Genomic DNA, 14,235 nt, shown 5'->3' with positions numbered 1-14,235 from the left:
CATCAATTGAGCTGTTTATTCTTATCACCTAACCCCCTTTCAACCACAAAGCACCGATGCACTTATATACAAGTTCTCTAAGAATGCGCAGACAAACAATGATAATAATAACTATAATAATAATATGAATTTATAATGCGCACTTCTCCAGAAAACCGATCCAGGCACCTACACAAAATGATTTGCGCATTTTGGCTGTGTTAATCAAATTAACAACTCTTTCTTTATTTGATGGAAGCGGTCTTTAATATAGTTGTAGATACGATACTCCATCTTCATCAGTCCTCGTAGCTTCTCTTCAGCCTCTGACGTCAGTTGTTCCTTATGCGCCGATTTGGTCGCAGTTGTCTGCTTAGCTGAAAATAATATTAAATTCAATAAATAATTATAATGATACCTAACTTAACGTAGTGAGTGTCATTCAAGAAGGCATTTCAAAGTATTTTAAATTTTGTGTCCCCATAGTTTGTGTCGTGTCGTAGACTAACTTTATGGCAAATACTCGGTACGCGCGTGTAATTGGGCGTGAAATGAGTGTATTCTCAATTGAATGAGGAATGAGGTGCATGCATATCAGTAGTCATCGTGCATAAAGTACAGTCTACATTTCTTGCAAAATTGCTGGACGAAATCGTTCCCTGAATGCGAGACACAACTAACCTGCCTTAGATATTGGCTGTTTATACGCAGAATATGTATTGCTGAACAAATCTGCGAACGCAGTATAGTTGTTGGTGTTAAGTTAGGAGATGTCCAAAGTTTGCAATGCTAGAGAGGGGGGGCCAGAAACCATAAGATTATGTTTATATTTGAGTTATGTACATACATTTTTATATTTGAGTTATGTGCATACATTTTAAAAGAAACCTACTTTGGGGCAGGGCAGGTCCTCAAAAGTAGTATTGTCTGTACGACTTGAACATTTTGAAAACTTGTGACGGCCCCCTCACTGTCCCATATTTCATCCATTGTTTTATTCTCATTTACCATTAAAATTCCATATGTCTTGTATGTCCGGAAAAAAAGAACCTTCCCGTTTTGACTGAAGATTCTGCGTTTATCACCTTCAACCTGCCAGAAAGAATGTAAAACAGGATTATGACCCTATATAATGAAAATGACATCTACAGTTACAGTGGAATCAGCTTAACAATTTCCGCATGAACGAAATTGAGTTTGTTTAGGGAATGTAATTTCATAAAGTTAGCAACATCTAATTATTATGAGTTACACCTACTTATCACCATGTTACTTTATACATCATGTGGCCCCTATTCGCCAACAGTGAGATCGTACAAGAAAGCTGGTGACATGACTTTCACATCTACCGCGGCTCGTCTTTGGAATGAACTTCCGATCAGTTTTCGTGAAGCGCCGTCTTTGTCTGTTTTCAAGCGGAAATTGGAAGCTCATTTGTTTCCGTGATTCACTGTTTTCTTTGTTCCTCTTCTTTGTAAAGCGCTCCGTTCTTCGTGGGGCGCTTTAGTAATGCTTGTTTATTATTATTATTATTATTATTAATTGCTAAGATCGTCTTGCTGGTGCGAAATTATTTGGTTTTACCAAGAACGCTCATTAATTTTACAAAGTGGTACTGACAGCAGAGAACAAAATCAGGCGAAACCTGCATTACAAAATCCTTCTAACTGCTAGTCCATGTAGACACAAATTTGCGTTTGGGCTGTGCATACGCACCAAGTACCTTTCAAACTATACATGGAGCTTATTCTGTCTGTGGCCAACACTTAAAGGAACACGTTTCCTTGGATCGGTCGAGTTGGTCTTTCAAAAGCGTTTGTAACCGTTTGCTACAAAATGCATATGGTTGGAAAGATGTTTTAAAAGTAAAATACAATGATCCACACAATTATGTCTCGAAATTGCGCGGTTTTCCTTTTACCTCGTCGACTAACACGGTTGGCCATTTTTGTGAGTGAAAATTTGTGTGGATCATTGTATTCTACTTTTAAAACATCTTTCCAACCATATGCATTTTATAACAAATGGTTACAAATGCTTTTTATACTGCCAACTCGTCCGATCCAAGGCAACGTGTTCCTCACGTTGAGATAGGGAGAAGTGCTTTTATGAAATTTGTTGGATAATGCAGATACAGGAGCTTTTCAAATGAGTTGATAAATAATGGTTTTGCATGCACAGAACGGTCTAACTGAAATTGGTAGGAAGGCCCTACAATAATTTGAATAACGCAAACAACTATAAAAACATTTTGTGTTACCGTCGCGAATTTGACGACGACATGACGAAATCCCTTTCAGCTGAGTTGTTGTTCAACCAGGCCCCCCATCGTACGGCTTCCAGTTTTAGGGATGCGAATGAAAATCACCTTGAGATTTACCTTCATACAAAACAAATAATAAAATAGCAGACACAGGATTAAAAAAAAACCATAATCACAATTTTACAGCTCGGGAATGTCTCAGTTGTGCGAAAATGGCTTATAGGTAGGTAATTCCCGGGAAATTCCCGGCTGGAACTTTTGGTCGATCTTTTCACAATACAAAACAACTCCCTGGAACTTTCCGAGAAGTAACTTATTCCTGGGAAATAATTAACCCTGCTCAGGGGTATGGTTAAGGAAGTTAAACCCGGGGTAAAACGTTTTTCGTAAATCGACCGTGCATGTTCCTTGGATGGATAGTGAGAACGGTTGCTGGGGTGGCGGTGGGGTTAACTAAAAACTCCCGGGATGTTCCTGTAGCGTGAAGAAGGCTTAAGTGTATCATAAAAAGTCAAGTGGAAATACGTGTAATGAATGGAGTTGGATAGCAAGCAAAACAAAAACAAGGGATTGGCCTAAAAACAATGAAATATAGCGAGACAAAAATAGTGGGTGCGGTTGAAGGGAAGAGGCTGGTTTGACCACAAGAAGATGGAAACACAAAGGACATTATCAAGGGTGGGAAAAGGGGAAAAAAGGGGGATATCTGTGGAGATAAGGAGATAGCAAAACAAAAGGTTTATAAGTAATTTCCTTTTTGGATGTTCAGACCATGGGGGTTGAATGGTCTGAAGTTTTTTGTCCCCCTTTTTTTTTTACTTACATCGTCAGTTTTGGGTTTCCAAAGCAAGGAGGACTCCATTCCTGCATCAGGTTCGAGTGTGGTATTTCCATTCACCCAGTCTGCTAGTAAAATAGTAAAAATTGAATTAAAACAAAAGTTTCACCGAAAAGCTAATACTATGATTTGGTAGGCCCATATCTGACCTTTGCTATTATAGCAAAATTAGTAAAATTCACTCCAATGCACGGTCTTGTAGGGATAACCTAGCGAATCAGTTTTTCTTCATTACAAGGCCAGTACTGTTTTAGCAAAATTAGGTTAAACCTTTTTAAAGTTAAAACTTTTATCTTAAGACGGACTGGCCGTCGACACTTTCAACATGCCTCTGTGGAAAGAAATACTGCGGTCTCACATAGTGTAAAAGCTAAATATTTAACCTAAAAAAAAAACAATGTTAAAAACAAATTTTTGGTTACTTATAGAACCTTTTAAAAAGTTATTAGCTCTGTAAAGCTGGCTGTGCTTCTCTACCATTTTGGTCATGCGCTCTGGGCATTATGTAGTGTCTAGCCCTCTCGTGCGCAATGGCCTCAATGGAGGACACATACTATTTCACTCACTATAACACATCCAAACAAGCTAGAACTATAGTTTGTATACCACCCTGTGCAGTAAAGGCCCCTGCATCTGTTTGTCGCCATCAAGTGGCAGATAGAACTGACCTATCAGTGAATGGTCATCTTGTTTACTTAGTTCAGTGGTCATTCTATGCACGTCGAAAACCAAAAGTTTTCGCGAATATTTTTCAGCTTTCTTGCAAAGAATAGCTGGTAAAAAAAATATTATTGGTTTTCATATACTCTATACAATCTATCTGTCAACATAATAATCTCAAATCATGTCACATTTGTGAGGGGTCAATCGATTTATACATGTCCTCATTTGAGGACATTGCGCCATACTGCACCAAAAATTGCAATATGAACAGCGCCCTCTATGTCCTTTGTTTACACACATACCATAGTAAAGAGGGCGGGGCTGCATAGGGAGGGGAGGGATTAAGGGGAAAGGGTGGGTAGGGGAGGGGAAGGAGAAAGCAGACAAATCATTTCTGAACAATCAGTTAACAAGTGTTGACCCGATGAGTGTATAGATTGTAAAAATCCATTGCGAATTCATGAGTTATGATTTTTCCAAATATTAAACTTTGATTTATGACGTCATCATGACGTCATCAAGCTTGTATCATCTTGATGTTCAGACTTAGTTGTCTGACAAGTCTTAAGGTTAAATTCAATTCCAATCTTGAGGTTTGGTGTAGATAAGCCCCCCAAAACACATTTTTATAGAAAATATACAAAGACAAACTTTGACTTTCCGGTACGACCGGAAGGAGAGGTCATACGATTTTGGCGTTTAATTTGTAAACGTTGCCCTTGTCTTGATCTATCATATGCCCAAATATGAACACTATAGCTTCCAAATTCAATAAAATACAGCGCATAGAAAAAAATGTCTTTTTTTCAACTTAAAAAAACCCTGTTCATTCGACACCTGATGACGTCATCATCACGTCATGACAGCTGGTTGATAATGGGGTTCAATTGTCCGATGAATTTGTTAACCATTTGTAAATCTCTTTTGAGTAGTATTGGTTCTGTTTGCCGCAAAACCTCTATTATTAAACCCATATTTAGTGCACTACCTACTATTGATTTGTATATTATCATCAATAATCCTGAATAATCACCCACAAAATATTACACTCTCTAATTCTTCCCAGCCTTGGAATAATCTCAATACTTTTTGATGGACGCAGCAGCAGAAACCCACGCTATAATACTAGGCGTTCTCTCCAACAGTCACGGTCTGCTGCGCTGAAATTGACTATTTCCAGCATTTGAAAGCGCCTCTTTTGTTTAAAGTTGGGGTAGGATTACCTCGCTCCTATGCATCTTCAACGCAACGGTGATTTACCCAATTTATCAACAAACAAAAAAAACACCACATTAGTACATTTTTTTTTGCGGAAAATGGAGAACTCAGATGTTCAGAGTTCCCCAGCTGGTGGACATTTTGCTGCGGTGGTGCTCGCTCTTGATGGAGACTTCGGCACGGGGAAGAGGAGCGGGAACCCCCACTGGCTCGCCGGGCGGCCCCTGGAAGGTTTTGCCGTGAGATCGGCGCTTCTCTCTAGGCGTAAGTTCACACGAAAACCTGTTGCGCTAATGTATTACTGGAACATCGCACATGCACAGGCGTTGTCCTATGCAGGCTAGATAATTATTTAATCGCTTGCCTAAAATCCTGCCAATTTCAGCAAAATATCATCAACTTGCATTCAAATTCACGCATTTTGTATCTAATCAAACATTCAATTTCGTTTTAGTGTACACGATAGCAACAAGAATGTAACAGTAATGCCATATTTGTTTTTTTTGCCAGTAGCCTTTGGACTGATTGCATACGGCCTTCTCATACTGGAAAAGAGTACTGTGTCTGGAAGAAGGGCTTATAGCTTTTCACCCTTTTTCTGCTCAGACAACCAAATCAATTACCAATTTCAAAATGCATTATGAGTAGAAAGATGTTGTAAAAGTAGAACACAATGATCCACACAAACATGCATCGAAATTGCACGGATTTCCTTTTACCTCGTCGACTAACACGGTCGGCCATTTATGGGAGTCAAATTTTGGACTCCCATTTTTTGACTCCCATAAATGGCCGACCGTGTTAGTTCGCGCAGTAAAAGGAAAACCACGTAGTTTCGAGGCAAACTTGTGTGGATCATTGTATTCTACTTTTAAAACATCTTTACAGCCATATGCATTTCATAAAAAAACGGTCACAAACGCTTTTTATAGACCAACTCGTCCGATCCAAGGCAACGTGTTCCTTTAATGGATAAACGTGCTGTGACGTACCAGCCTTCCATTTTCTGTGTTAGGATTGGTCAATGATGATGATACATGATTGCATTATCAACGGACTGCATGTAGTGTACGTGAGCATTATGTGGTGTTTACATGTACATATTGTTGTATCGGTTTATTCATACATGTGAATTGACTGCGAATCTCCGTGTGATATTGAATGAACGCGAGGTCAAAGGTTTATATCTGGCGTAGTTAGCCTTTTTGGGGTATGTTGGCGGACATATTGTCCAATGTTTGGTTTGGGTGTACACAAACAAATTTACCCAAACCCAATAGTGTATTCGTATCTGGCGTAATGCACGTCCCTCGAAGTGTGACGTCAGGCTACGTCATTGGCATACTTTAGACAGCGATTTAAATATATATTTTAAGAGTTTTATCCTTTACGTATAAATTATTTGTATTTTTGTATTTTTATGTGAATTGCCAAATAAACAACAACAACAACAACAACAACAACAACAACAACAACAACAACAACAACAACAACAACAACAACAACAACAACAACAACAACAACAACAACAACAACAACAACAACAACAACAACAACAACAACAACAACAACAACAACAACAACAACAACAACAACAACAACAACAACAACAACACCAACACCAACACCAACACCAACACCAACACCAACACCAACACCAACACCAACACCAACACCAACACCAACACCAACACCAACACCAACACCAACACCAACACCAACACCAACACCAACACCAACACCAACACCAACACCAACACCAACACCAACACCAACACCAACACCAACACCAACACCAACACCAACACCAACACCAACACCAACACCAACACCAACACCAACACCAACACCAACACCAACACCAACACCAACACCAACACCAACACCAACACCAACACCAACACCAACACCAACACCAACACCAACACCAACACCAACACCAACACCAACACCAACACCAACACCAACACCAACACCAACACCAACACCAACACCAACACCAACACCAACACCAACACCAACACCAACACCAACACCAACACCAACACCAACACCAACACCAACACCAACACCAACACCAACACCAACACCAACACCAACACCAACACCAACACCAACACCAACACCAACACCAACACCAACACCAACACCAACACCAACACCAACACCAACACCAACACCAACACCAACACCAACACCAACACCAACACCAACACCAACACCAACACCAACACCAACACCAACACCAACACCAACACCAACACCAACACCAACACCAACACCAACACCAACACCAACACCAACACCAACACCAACACCAACACCAACACCAACACCAACACCAACACCAACACCAACACCAACACCAACACCAACACCAACACCAACACCAACACCAACACCAACACCAACACCAACACCAACACCAACACCAACACCAACACCAACACCAACACCAACACCAACACCAACACCAACACCAACACCAACACCAACACCAACACCAACACCAACACCAACACCAACACCAACACCAACACCAACACCAACACCAACACCAACACCAACACCAACACCAACACCAACACCAACACCAACACCAACACCAACACCAACACCAACACCAACACCAACACCAACACCAACACCAACACCAACACCAACACCAACACCAACACCAACACCAACACCAACACCAACACCAACACCAACACCAACACCAACACCAACACCAACACCAACACCAACACCAACACCAACACCAACACCAACACCAACACCAACACCAACACCAACACCAACACCAACACCAACACCAACACCAACACCAACACCAACACCAACACCAACACCAACACCAACACCAACACCAACACCAACACCAACACCAACACCAACACCAACACCAACACCAACACCAACACCAACACCAACACCAACACCAACACCAACACCAACACCAACACCAACACCAACACCAACACCAACACCAACACCAACACCAACACCAACACCAACACCAACACCAACACCAACACCAACACCAACACCAACACCAACACCAACACCAACACCAACACCAACACCAACACCAACACCAACACCAACACCAACACCAACAACAACAACAACAACAACAACAACAACAACAACAACAACAACAACAACAACAACAACAACAACAACAACAACAACAACAACAATAACAATAACAATAACAATAATAATAATAATAATAATAATAATAATAATAATAATAATAATAATAATAATAATATTATTATTGCTCTTCTATTTCCAGAGGTAGATGGAATAGTAGTCATATCAAGCACTTCGGTACTCCTTCAACCGCATCACGTGACCGAAGCCTGTCGTCTGATTGGTGAGGGCTACGATTCCGTAGTGAGCATAAGCAATCGTAACCAAGCAATAATGTGTCGAACTGAAGACAATGTAACAGGTGAGTTTCTGTAAAAGAATTAACAGTGGGTATAATTCTGTTTCTTTTTACACTGTGATGCCTGTTTTATACAAAAATTTATAATGTAAAATGTATATGTGTATTCCATTGCTATTCTGGCAGGTAAGATACCACACTGGCTCTAAGAGAAGGTTTATAACTTTCCAGAGCTATTACAACATTGCAAAAAGGATAGAGCGTATAAATGTATGTGAGTATAGGGTCGAACTTGAACACTCGAGATTTCTTCAGTTGCAAAATTTCTCCGTAAAATGAACGTTGTGCTTTCTTCCAATTAGCTGCGTATATACAACTTGTGCATTTAGGAAGTCCAAGTTATGTGGCTCTTTTGCAAACGTCGTGACGTAAACATCGTATAACGTCGTCAAGATGTAGGAATTTACTATATCAATGCCGTGAAACAGTTACGCTTTGTTTAGAGCCTTCGTTTGATATTTTGTTTTCCTATTTTTCAAACTAACTCAGAGGATCCAGCGATGGAGTCGTCGGATCATCGGGTTCCCCAAGGGTCACTGATGGGTCCAGTTATCCAGCTAGAGGGGTTTAAATGCAACGTGAATGGCCTCTTCTTCTGCGCAACTCGGGAGGTCATAAATGGCGGACGAATCATAGGAGACAGGTTTGGAATGTTCACAGTTTTAAAACAAACTTCATTTTCCATGGACATTTCGGTAGGAAAGCACATTTAATATTAACATAATATTTAATATTTAGCATTATTCAATATTAATAACACACACTCAGATGATTTTTCAAACAGTGTCTTACGATCCCTAAAAAAAATGTAAACATTTAAATTAATGTGAATCCTTTTTCTCTTAAAGGCAGTGGACACTATTGGTAATTTCACAAAATAGTTATTTGCATAAAACCTTTCTCGGTAACGAGTAATGGGGAGAGGTTGACAATATTAAAGGCAGTGGACACTATTGGTAACTGTCAAAGACTAGCCTTCACAGTTGGTGTATCTCAACATGCATAAAATAACAAACCTGTGAAAATTTGAGCTCAATCGGACATCGAACTTGCGAGATAATAATGAAAGAAAAAAACCTTGTCACACGAAGTTGTGTGCGTTTAGATGGTTGATTTCGAGACCTCAAGTTCTAAATCTGAGGTCTCGAAATCAAATTCGTGGAAAATTACTTCTTTCTCAAAATTTATGGCACTTCAGAGGGAGCCGTTTCTCACAATGTTTGATACCATCAACCTTTCCACATTACTCGTCACCAAGAAAGGTTTTATGCTTATAATTATTTTGAGTAATTACCAATAGTGTCCACTGCCTTTAAACATTGTGAGAAACAGCTCCCAAAATCAAGCATCTGAAAGCACACAACTTCGTGTGACAAGGGAGTTTTTTCTTTCATTATTATCTCGCAACTTCGACGACAGATTGAGCTCAAATTTCCACAGTTCTGTTATTTTATGTTTGTCGAGATACACCTAGTGAGAAGACTATCCTTTCCACAATTACCAATAGTGTCAAATGTCACTTTAATAGAGCTGACCTGGAACATGTCTCGTGTGACATGGAACCTTACACTTTCATTAAAACTCGTCCTCTTTTTCTTTTCTAAGGGTCGCCAAGGTAGAAATCGATACCAAGTACACACCCAACTTGAATCCCAACCACGACTCCGATTGGCTGCTGATGGAGCAACGAGTCATGCGCATTGGCTGTATGGATAACGATAGTCTGGTGCCGGTTTGTCTGGTCGTGTTAGCTGGCGATAGCGTTATTACTGATAATCAAGTGTACGATGGAGAAAACGGTAACCAGTAAGGTTAAACCGCCCTTAAGGGGGCTGCATGCATTGGTGATTACTCTGAAAATTACTATGGCAATAAAGAGTAACTTGGTAAAGCAGCTTTGGGTAATAAAATGCATTTTGAGAAACTTTTTACTTCGAAATTTACTGCTCTGGATAAAAAAAAAAAAATTATTTCCTAAAGATTGAATCTGAGAAGCGTAACTGACAGTAAAACTTTTCATATTGCATATTTCTTCACTGGAAACAAGGGATAGGTCTATTCATCAAATGTCACCTGTTGACGTCCAATCCACATTGCATGCAACAGACTACGTAATGGGCCTATGCGGGTTTGTCTGTGTACGGAGTGACCTTGATTGATTGTGTCAATAATGCTGTGAATGATTGTGTCAATAATGCTGTGAAAATCAACAGTTGTTATGCATAATTTATTGCACCCCTTACGGTAATACACGTGGTAGTGTATTGAATTGATTTCATAATCAGTTAGTCAACAACTTTTACATTTTGTTTGGCGTCGAAATGCTGACGTACCATAGAAACATAATTAGCACACACATTCCATTTTTAACATCCGGCCCTGTGGAGACATCTTTTGTTCTTTCCTTTGTCCTTGTAGTTTCAGAGCCTCCTATAGACTTTGTACACATTCAAAACTCCTTGTGGAGCACCCATGTCTTTAGAATAACCCTACGGAGTCCTCATTATTTTCCCTTTTTTTGTTTTGTCATTGGTCACCACAAGGTAGTGAAAATGAAATCAAGAAAACACTTTATATCCCCTTGGGGAATTTGCCGAGTTTTCCCTTGTTTAGGTCGCCTAAACAAAAATTACAAAGTTTTTAAAAGTCTATTTTCGGCCCGCCAAAAAGCAGCCTATAACACTTCTACGCATTCGTGTAAAATTTAGTTTGCCTCTGCAGTAGAAGACGCCAGTTTAGTTGTGCGAACTTATATATTATGCAAAATATCAGTCAGTGATTATATTGTGCTGGCAGATGTTCATGCTAGCAATGAATTATCATATTATCTGTGAAAATGATGGGCATAGTAAAGATTGTTTTAATCAAAGGCACTGGATACTATAGCTATTGGAAAGTTACTCAACAAATTTGTTAGCATAGAAACTTAATACTTGGCAAATTGAGAGCTGTTGATAGTGTAACACTTTGTCTGAAGTAATGTAGGTTTTAAGAAAGGGGTAAATTCTTACTCAAGTATTAAAATGCTTCGAGCCTGAAGTTCTTTAATATTTGCTAGGCATATGAAAGCACACAAATGTATGCACAAATTGTGTTGTTGTTTTCGTGCAACTTCGATGACCAATTGAGCCAACATTTTCACAGGTTTGGTGTTTTGTGCATGTGTTTGAATACTTGTCTTTGACAATCTACCTTGCAGGAGGTTGATTCAAAAGAGGGCATGTATCAAAAGAAGTTTTAAATAGTTCGCCGGGGGGGGGGGAACACATAATCTCCTGCACCGTCTTATTTACTAAGTGTTGTCCCTTTTCGTGCATTTAATCAAGGTATTCGGTACAGCAGTTACAATGTGGGTGATGTTGAAGGGATCCGGATGCTCCTGGAAAGAGAAATCGAAGTGCAGATAATCACCGGTGAGCCTTAACTCTCAAAAAATGTTTGTTTTTTTTTTTTGGGGGGGGGGGGTTGTTTGTTTATTTGTTTTACAAAGTTGCATCCCAATGCAGCGAATAAGAGCAGGGGACAATTTCATAGAGCTGCTTAAGCAAAAAATTTGCTTAAGCACGAAAATAGCTCGCATATTTTACACATGTTACTGGTCAAAATTTCATGCCATTACATTGCTTATGACTGGTATTTAGCTGTTGTTTACTTAATAGCATAACATTTGAGTGGAGTCTTGGCCGGTAATCTGATTTTACTAAGAAATGAATTTTACGCTTAAGCAAAATTTTGTGCTTAAGCAGCTCTATGAAACTGGGCCCTGTTCGCGTTAGGGACTATTAGGAGCGTATCTGGAACAGCGACTTCGGCTTCAGCTGCAGCTATGGCCCTTTTCGAAACCACGGCTTCGGCTTTGGATTCGACTCAGACTAGCTTGGCCCCGCGGTTGACAATTGCGCGTGTTTTGCGTATATACGTGATCGGTGCTTCAGCCGCGAGGATGGAGCTTGAAGCCGAATCCAAAGCCGAAGCCGTCGCTTCGAAAGGGCCTCTTATATCTCAACCATCTTCCCTCAATATACTCCTTTTTCCTTTTCTCTTGCCTTGGTTGCCAGTCCATTATTATTGTTGTCCATCTTTTGTTATTTCTTCTCCATTGGCAGTGCTTTGTTGTCCTGTTATGATGTATCTTAAACCCGGTTCATACATCCTGCGAATGCGAATGCGAATGCGATACGAATGTTGACGTCACAAATTCGCAACGAATAATTCGCAGCCAAATCTTATTTTTTTGCCAAATCTGGGCAATAATCCCCCATTTTGCATTTTAGTAATGTTGCGAATTTGTGACGTCAAGATTCACTTCGCATTCGCAGGAAGTATAAACCGGGCTTACCTCTTGTTTTTTTCTGTATTTCTGTGCATCTATCCCTGATAAAATGGAAAAGCATAGTATCATGAGTAAAAGAAACCAATTTCTTCGTGATGTAATTACCAAAACAGTATTAACACAAATTTTATTGACATCAATTTCGTAAAAAAAAAAAAAAAAATAGAAACGGAAAACCTCGTCGTAGAAAAGGTTGCTGAAAAAGTAGGAGTTACGACGTCAATGCTGTGTGCAGCGGATAAAGCAGGGACACTAAACACGTGGAGACTGGAGAGGAGACTAGGCTGGAATCGTGTGGCCTTTATGGGTGGGTTGAAATGTCGAAAGTCGTATTCAATTGACAAACATCTCTATAGACCACTTTTGCCATTTTTTCCTTTGACAGAGAGCGCTGTATGTTATAACAATAGGTCACATTATCTATTGCTCTATTCCTCGAGATTGGGTGCGTTCGATCATGGTTCGATTAGCTTCCCTGTGTCGACCCTGCGGTTCTCACTCGGGTGAGCCCCTGACAAGAGCTAATCGAACGATCACTCACTCTCTCGTGGTGACGTCATTGCACCTCGGGCCAGCCCCAATTGATCCGATCTACATGGCACTTGGGGCTGACCAGGGTGAGCCCCTAAAATGACGTCAAAGCTATTATCGAACGTATAGCGAGGGCAAGTCGCGGTCGACCCAGTGAAACCAGTCGGACGCACCTCATAGGTGCCTGTGTGGCAGGGGATTCTACCCCCTCACACGTGGAGACACTGCACCCACCCCCCCCCCCCCCCACATACAGCGAACGACGTACAAACTTCTTCTGATAGTTCCCTCTTTTGAATCGCCCTTCTTCGGATCATTACTAATTTCCATAATGGGGGCAAGAATCTCCGGGGACTGTAGATTTCTTTATATGACACCGGAACCAACCGAACCGGCCCAAGTCGAATTTTTGAAAAAGCTCAACTATTGCTGATCTTCTGATTTGTTTACACAGGGGGAAACTCTGCTGGTGATCTCGACTGCCTCCAGCGGGTCAGTGATGGACACGGGGCTGTCCCTTGCGATGCCGGGCCAGATGCTTGCAGAGCGGCTACCTTCGTCTCCCGTAAAGCCGGTGGAAGGGGAGCACTCCGGGAATTCTGCAACTTTCTTATTGCACTGTTGGACAGAAATAATAACAATACGGAGATGGAAGAGGCTCACCTTTGAAGAATAATTCAGTTGCCTGAAATCTTTATTGCAACTTGCCAAATCATAATTTCGTTTTTAAATTCACCAATTTGCGGCAGAATATTCGAGAGGTTTGATTTATAAGAACACTTTTTTTATTTGGATTGTTGAGCCCTTTTGATGCAAAAAAGTGCGAAAAAATGTTGGATAAGTTATCATCTGGGACGACTTTTTCTTAAACTTTGTCAACCTCGTTTTATACTATCGACAAGTTTGGGTTGTCTGATATTGTGTTTGGTCATTTCTAGTAAAGCGCTATGACT

General features: G+C 40.4%; 1 protein-coding gene and 1 pseudogene across 1 annotated transcript; one reads left to right on the top strand and one right to left on the bottom strand.

The window, feature by feature from the left end:
* Positions 1-204: 204 nt before the first annotated feature.
* Positions 205-3,791, bottom strand: LOC139944163 (uncharacterized; annotated as a pseudogene).
* A 1,268-nt stretch (positions 3,792-5,059) lies between these two features.
* Positions 5,060-13,951, top strand: LOC139944162 (N-acylneuraminate cytidylyltransferase-like). Its single transcript, XM_071941126.1, has 7 exons — positions 5,060-5,225; positions 8,263-8,421; positions 8,908-9,061; positions 10,024-10,217; positions 11,745-11,831; positions 12,918-13,058; positions 13,737-13,951. The coding sequence occupies exons 1-7, from the start codon at positions 5,060-5,062 to the stop codon at positions 13,949-13,951; spliced, it is 1,116 nt and encodes a 371-aa protein (XP_071797227.1).
* Positions 13,952-14,235: the final 284 nt, after the last annotated feature.

The sequence above is a fragment of the Asterias amurensis genome, chromosome 11 (genome assembly GCF_032118995.1).
Source record: "Asterias amurensis chromosome 11, ASM3211899v1".
NCBI classification, from domain to species: domain Eukaryota; kingdom Metazoa; phylum Echinodermata; class Asteroidea; order Forcipulatida; family Asteriidae; genus Asterias; species Asterias amurensis.
Note: the sequence above shows the minus strand (reverse complement) of the source record. Positions and strands in the feature narration are given on the sequence as shown.

Excerpts from the sequence above, each read along its gene's own strand:
- LOC139944162 (XM_071941126.1), top strand. The coding sequence starts at position 5,060 with ATGGAGAACTCAGATGTTCAGAGTTCCCCAGCTGGTGGACATTTTGCT. Across the intron at positions 5,226-8,262 it reads ATCGGCGCTTCTCTCTAGGC|AGGTAGATGGAATAGTAGTC; the intron begins GTAAGTTCACAC and ends TTCTATTTCCAG. Across the intron at positions 8,422-8,907 it reads AACTGAAGACAATGTAACAG|AGGATCCAGCGATGGAGTCG; the intron begins GTGAGTTTCTGT and ends AAACTAACTCAG.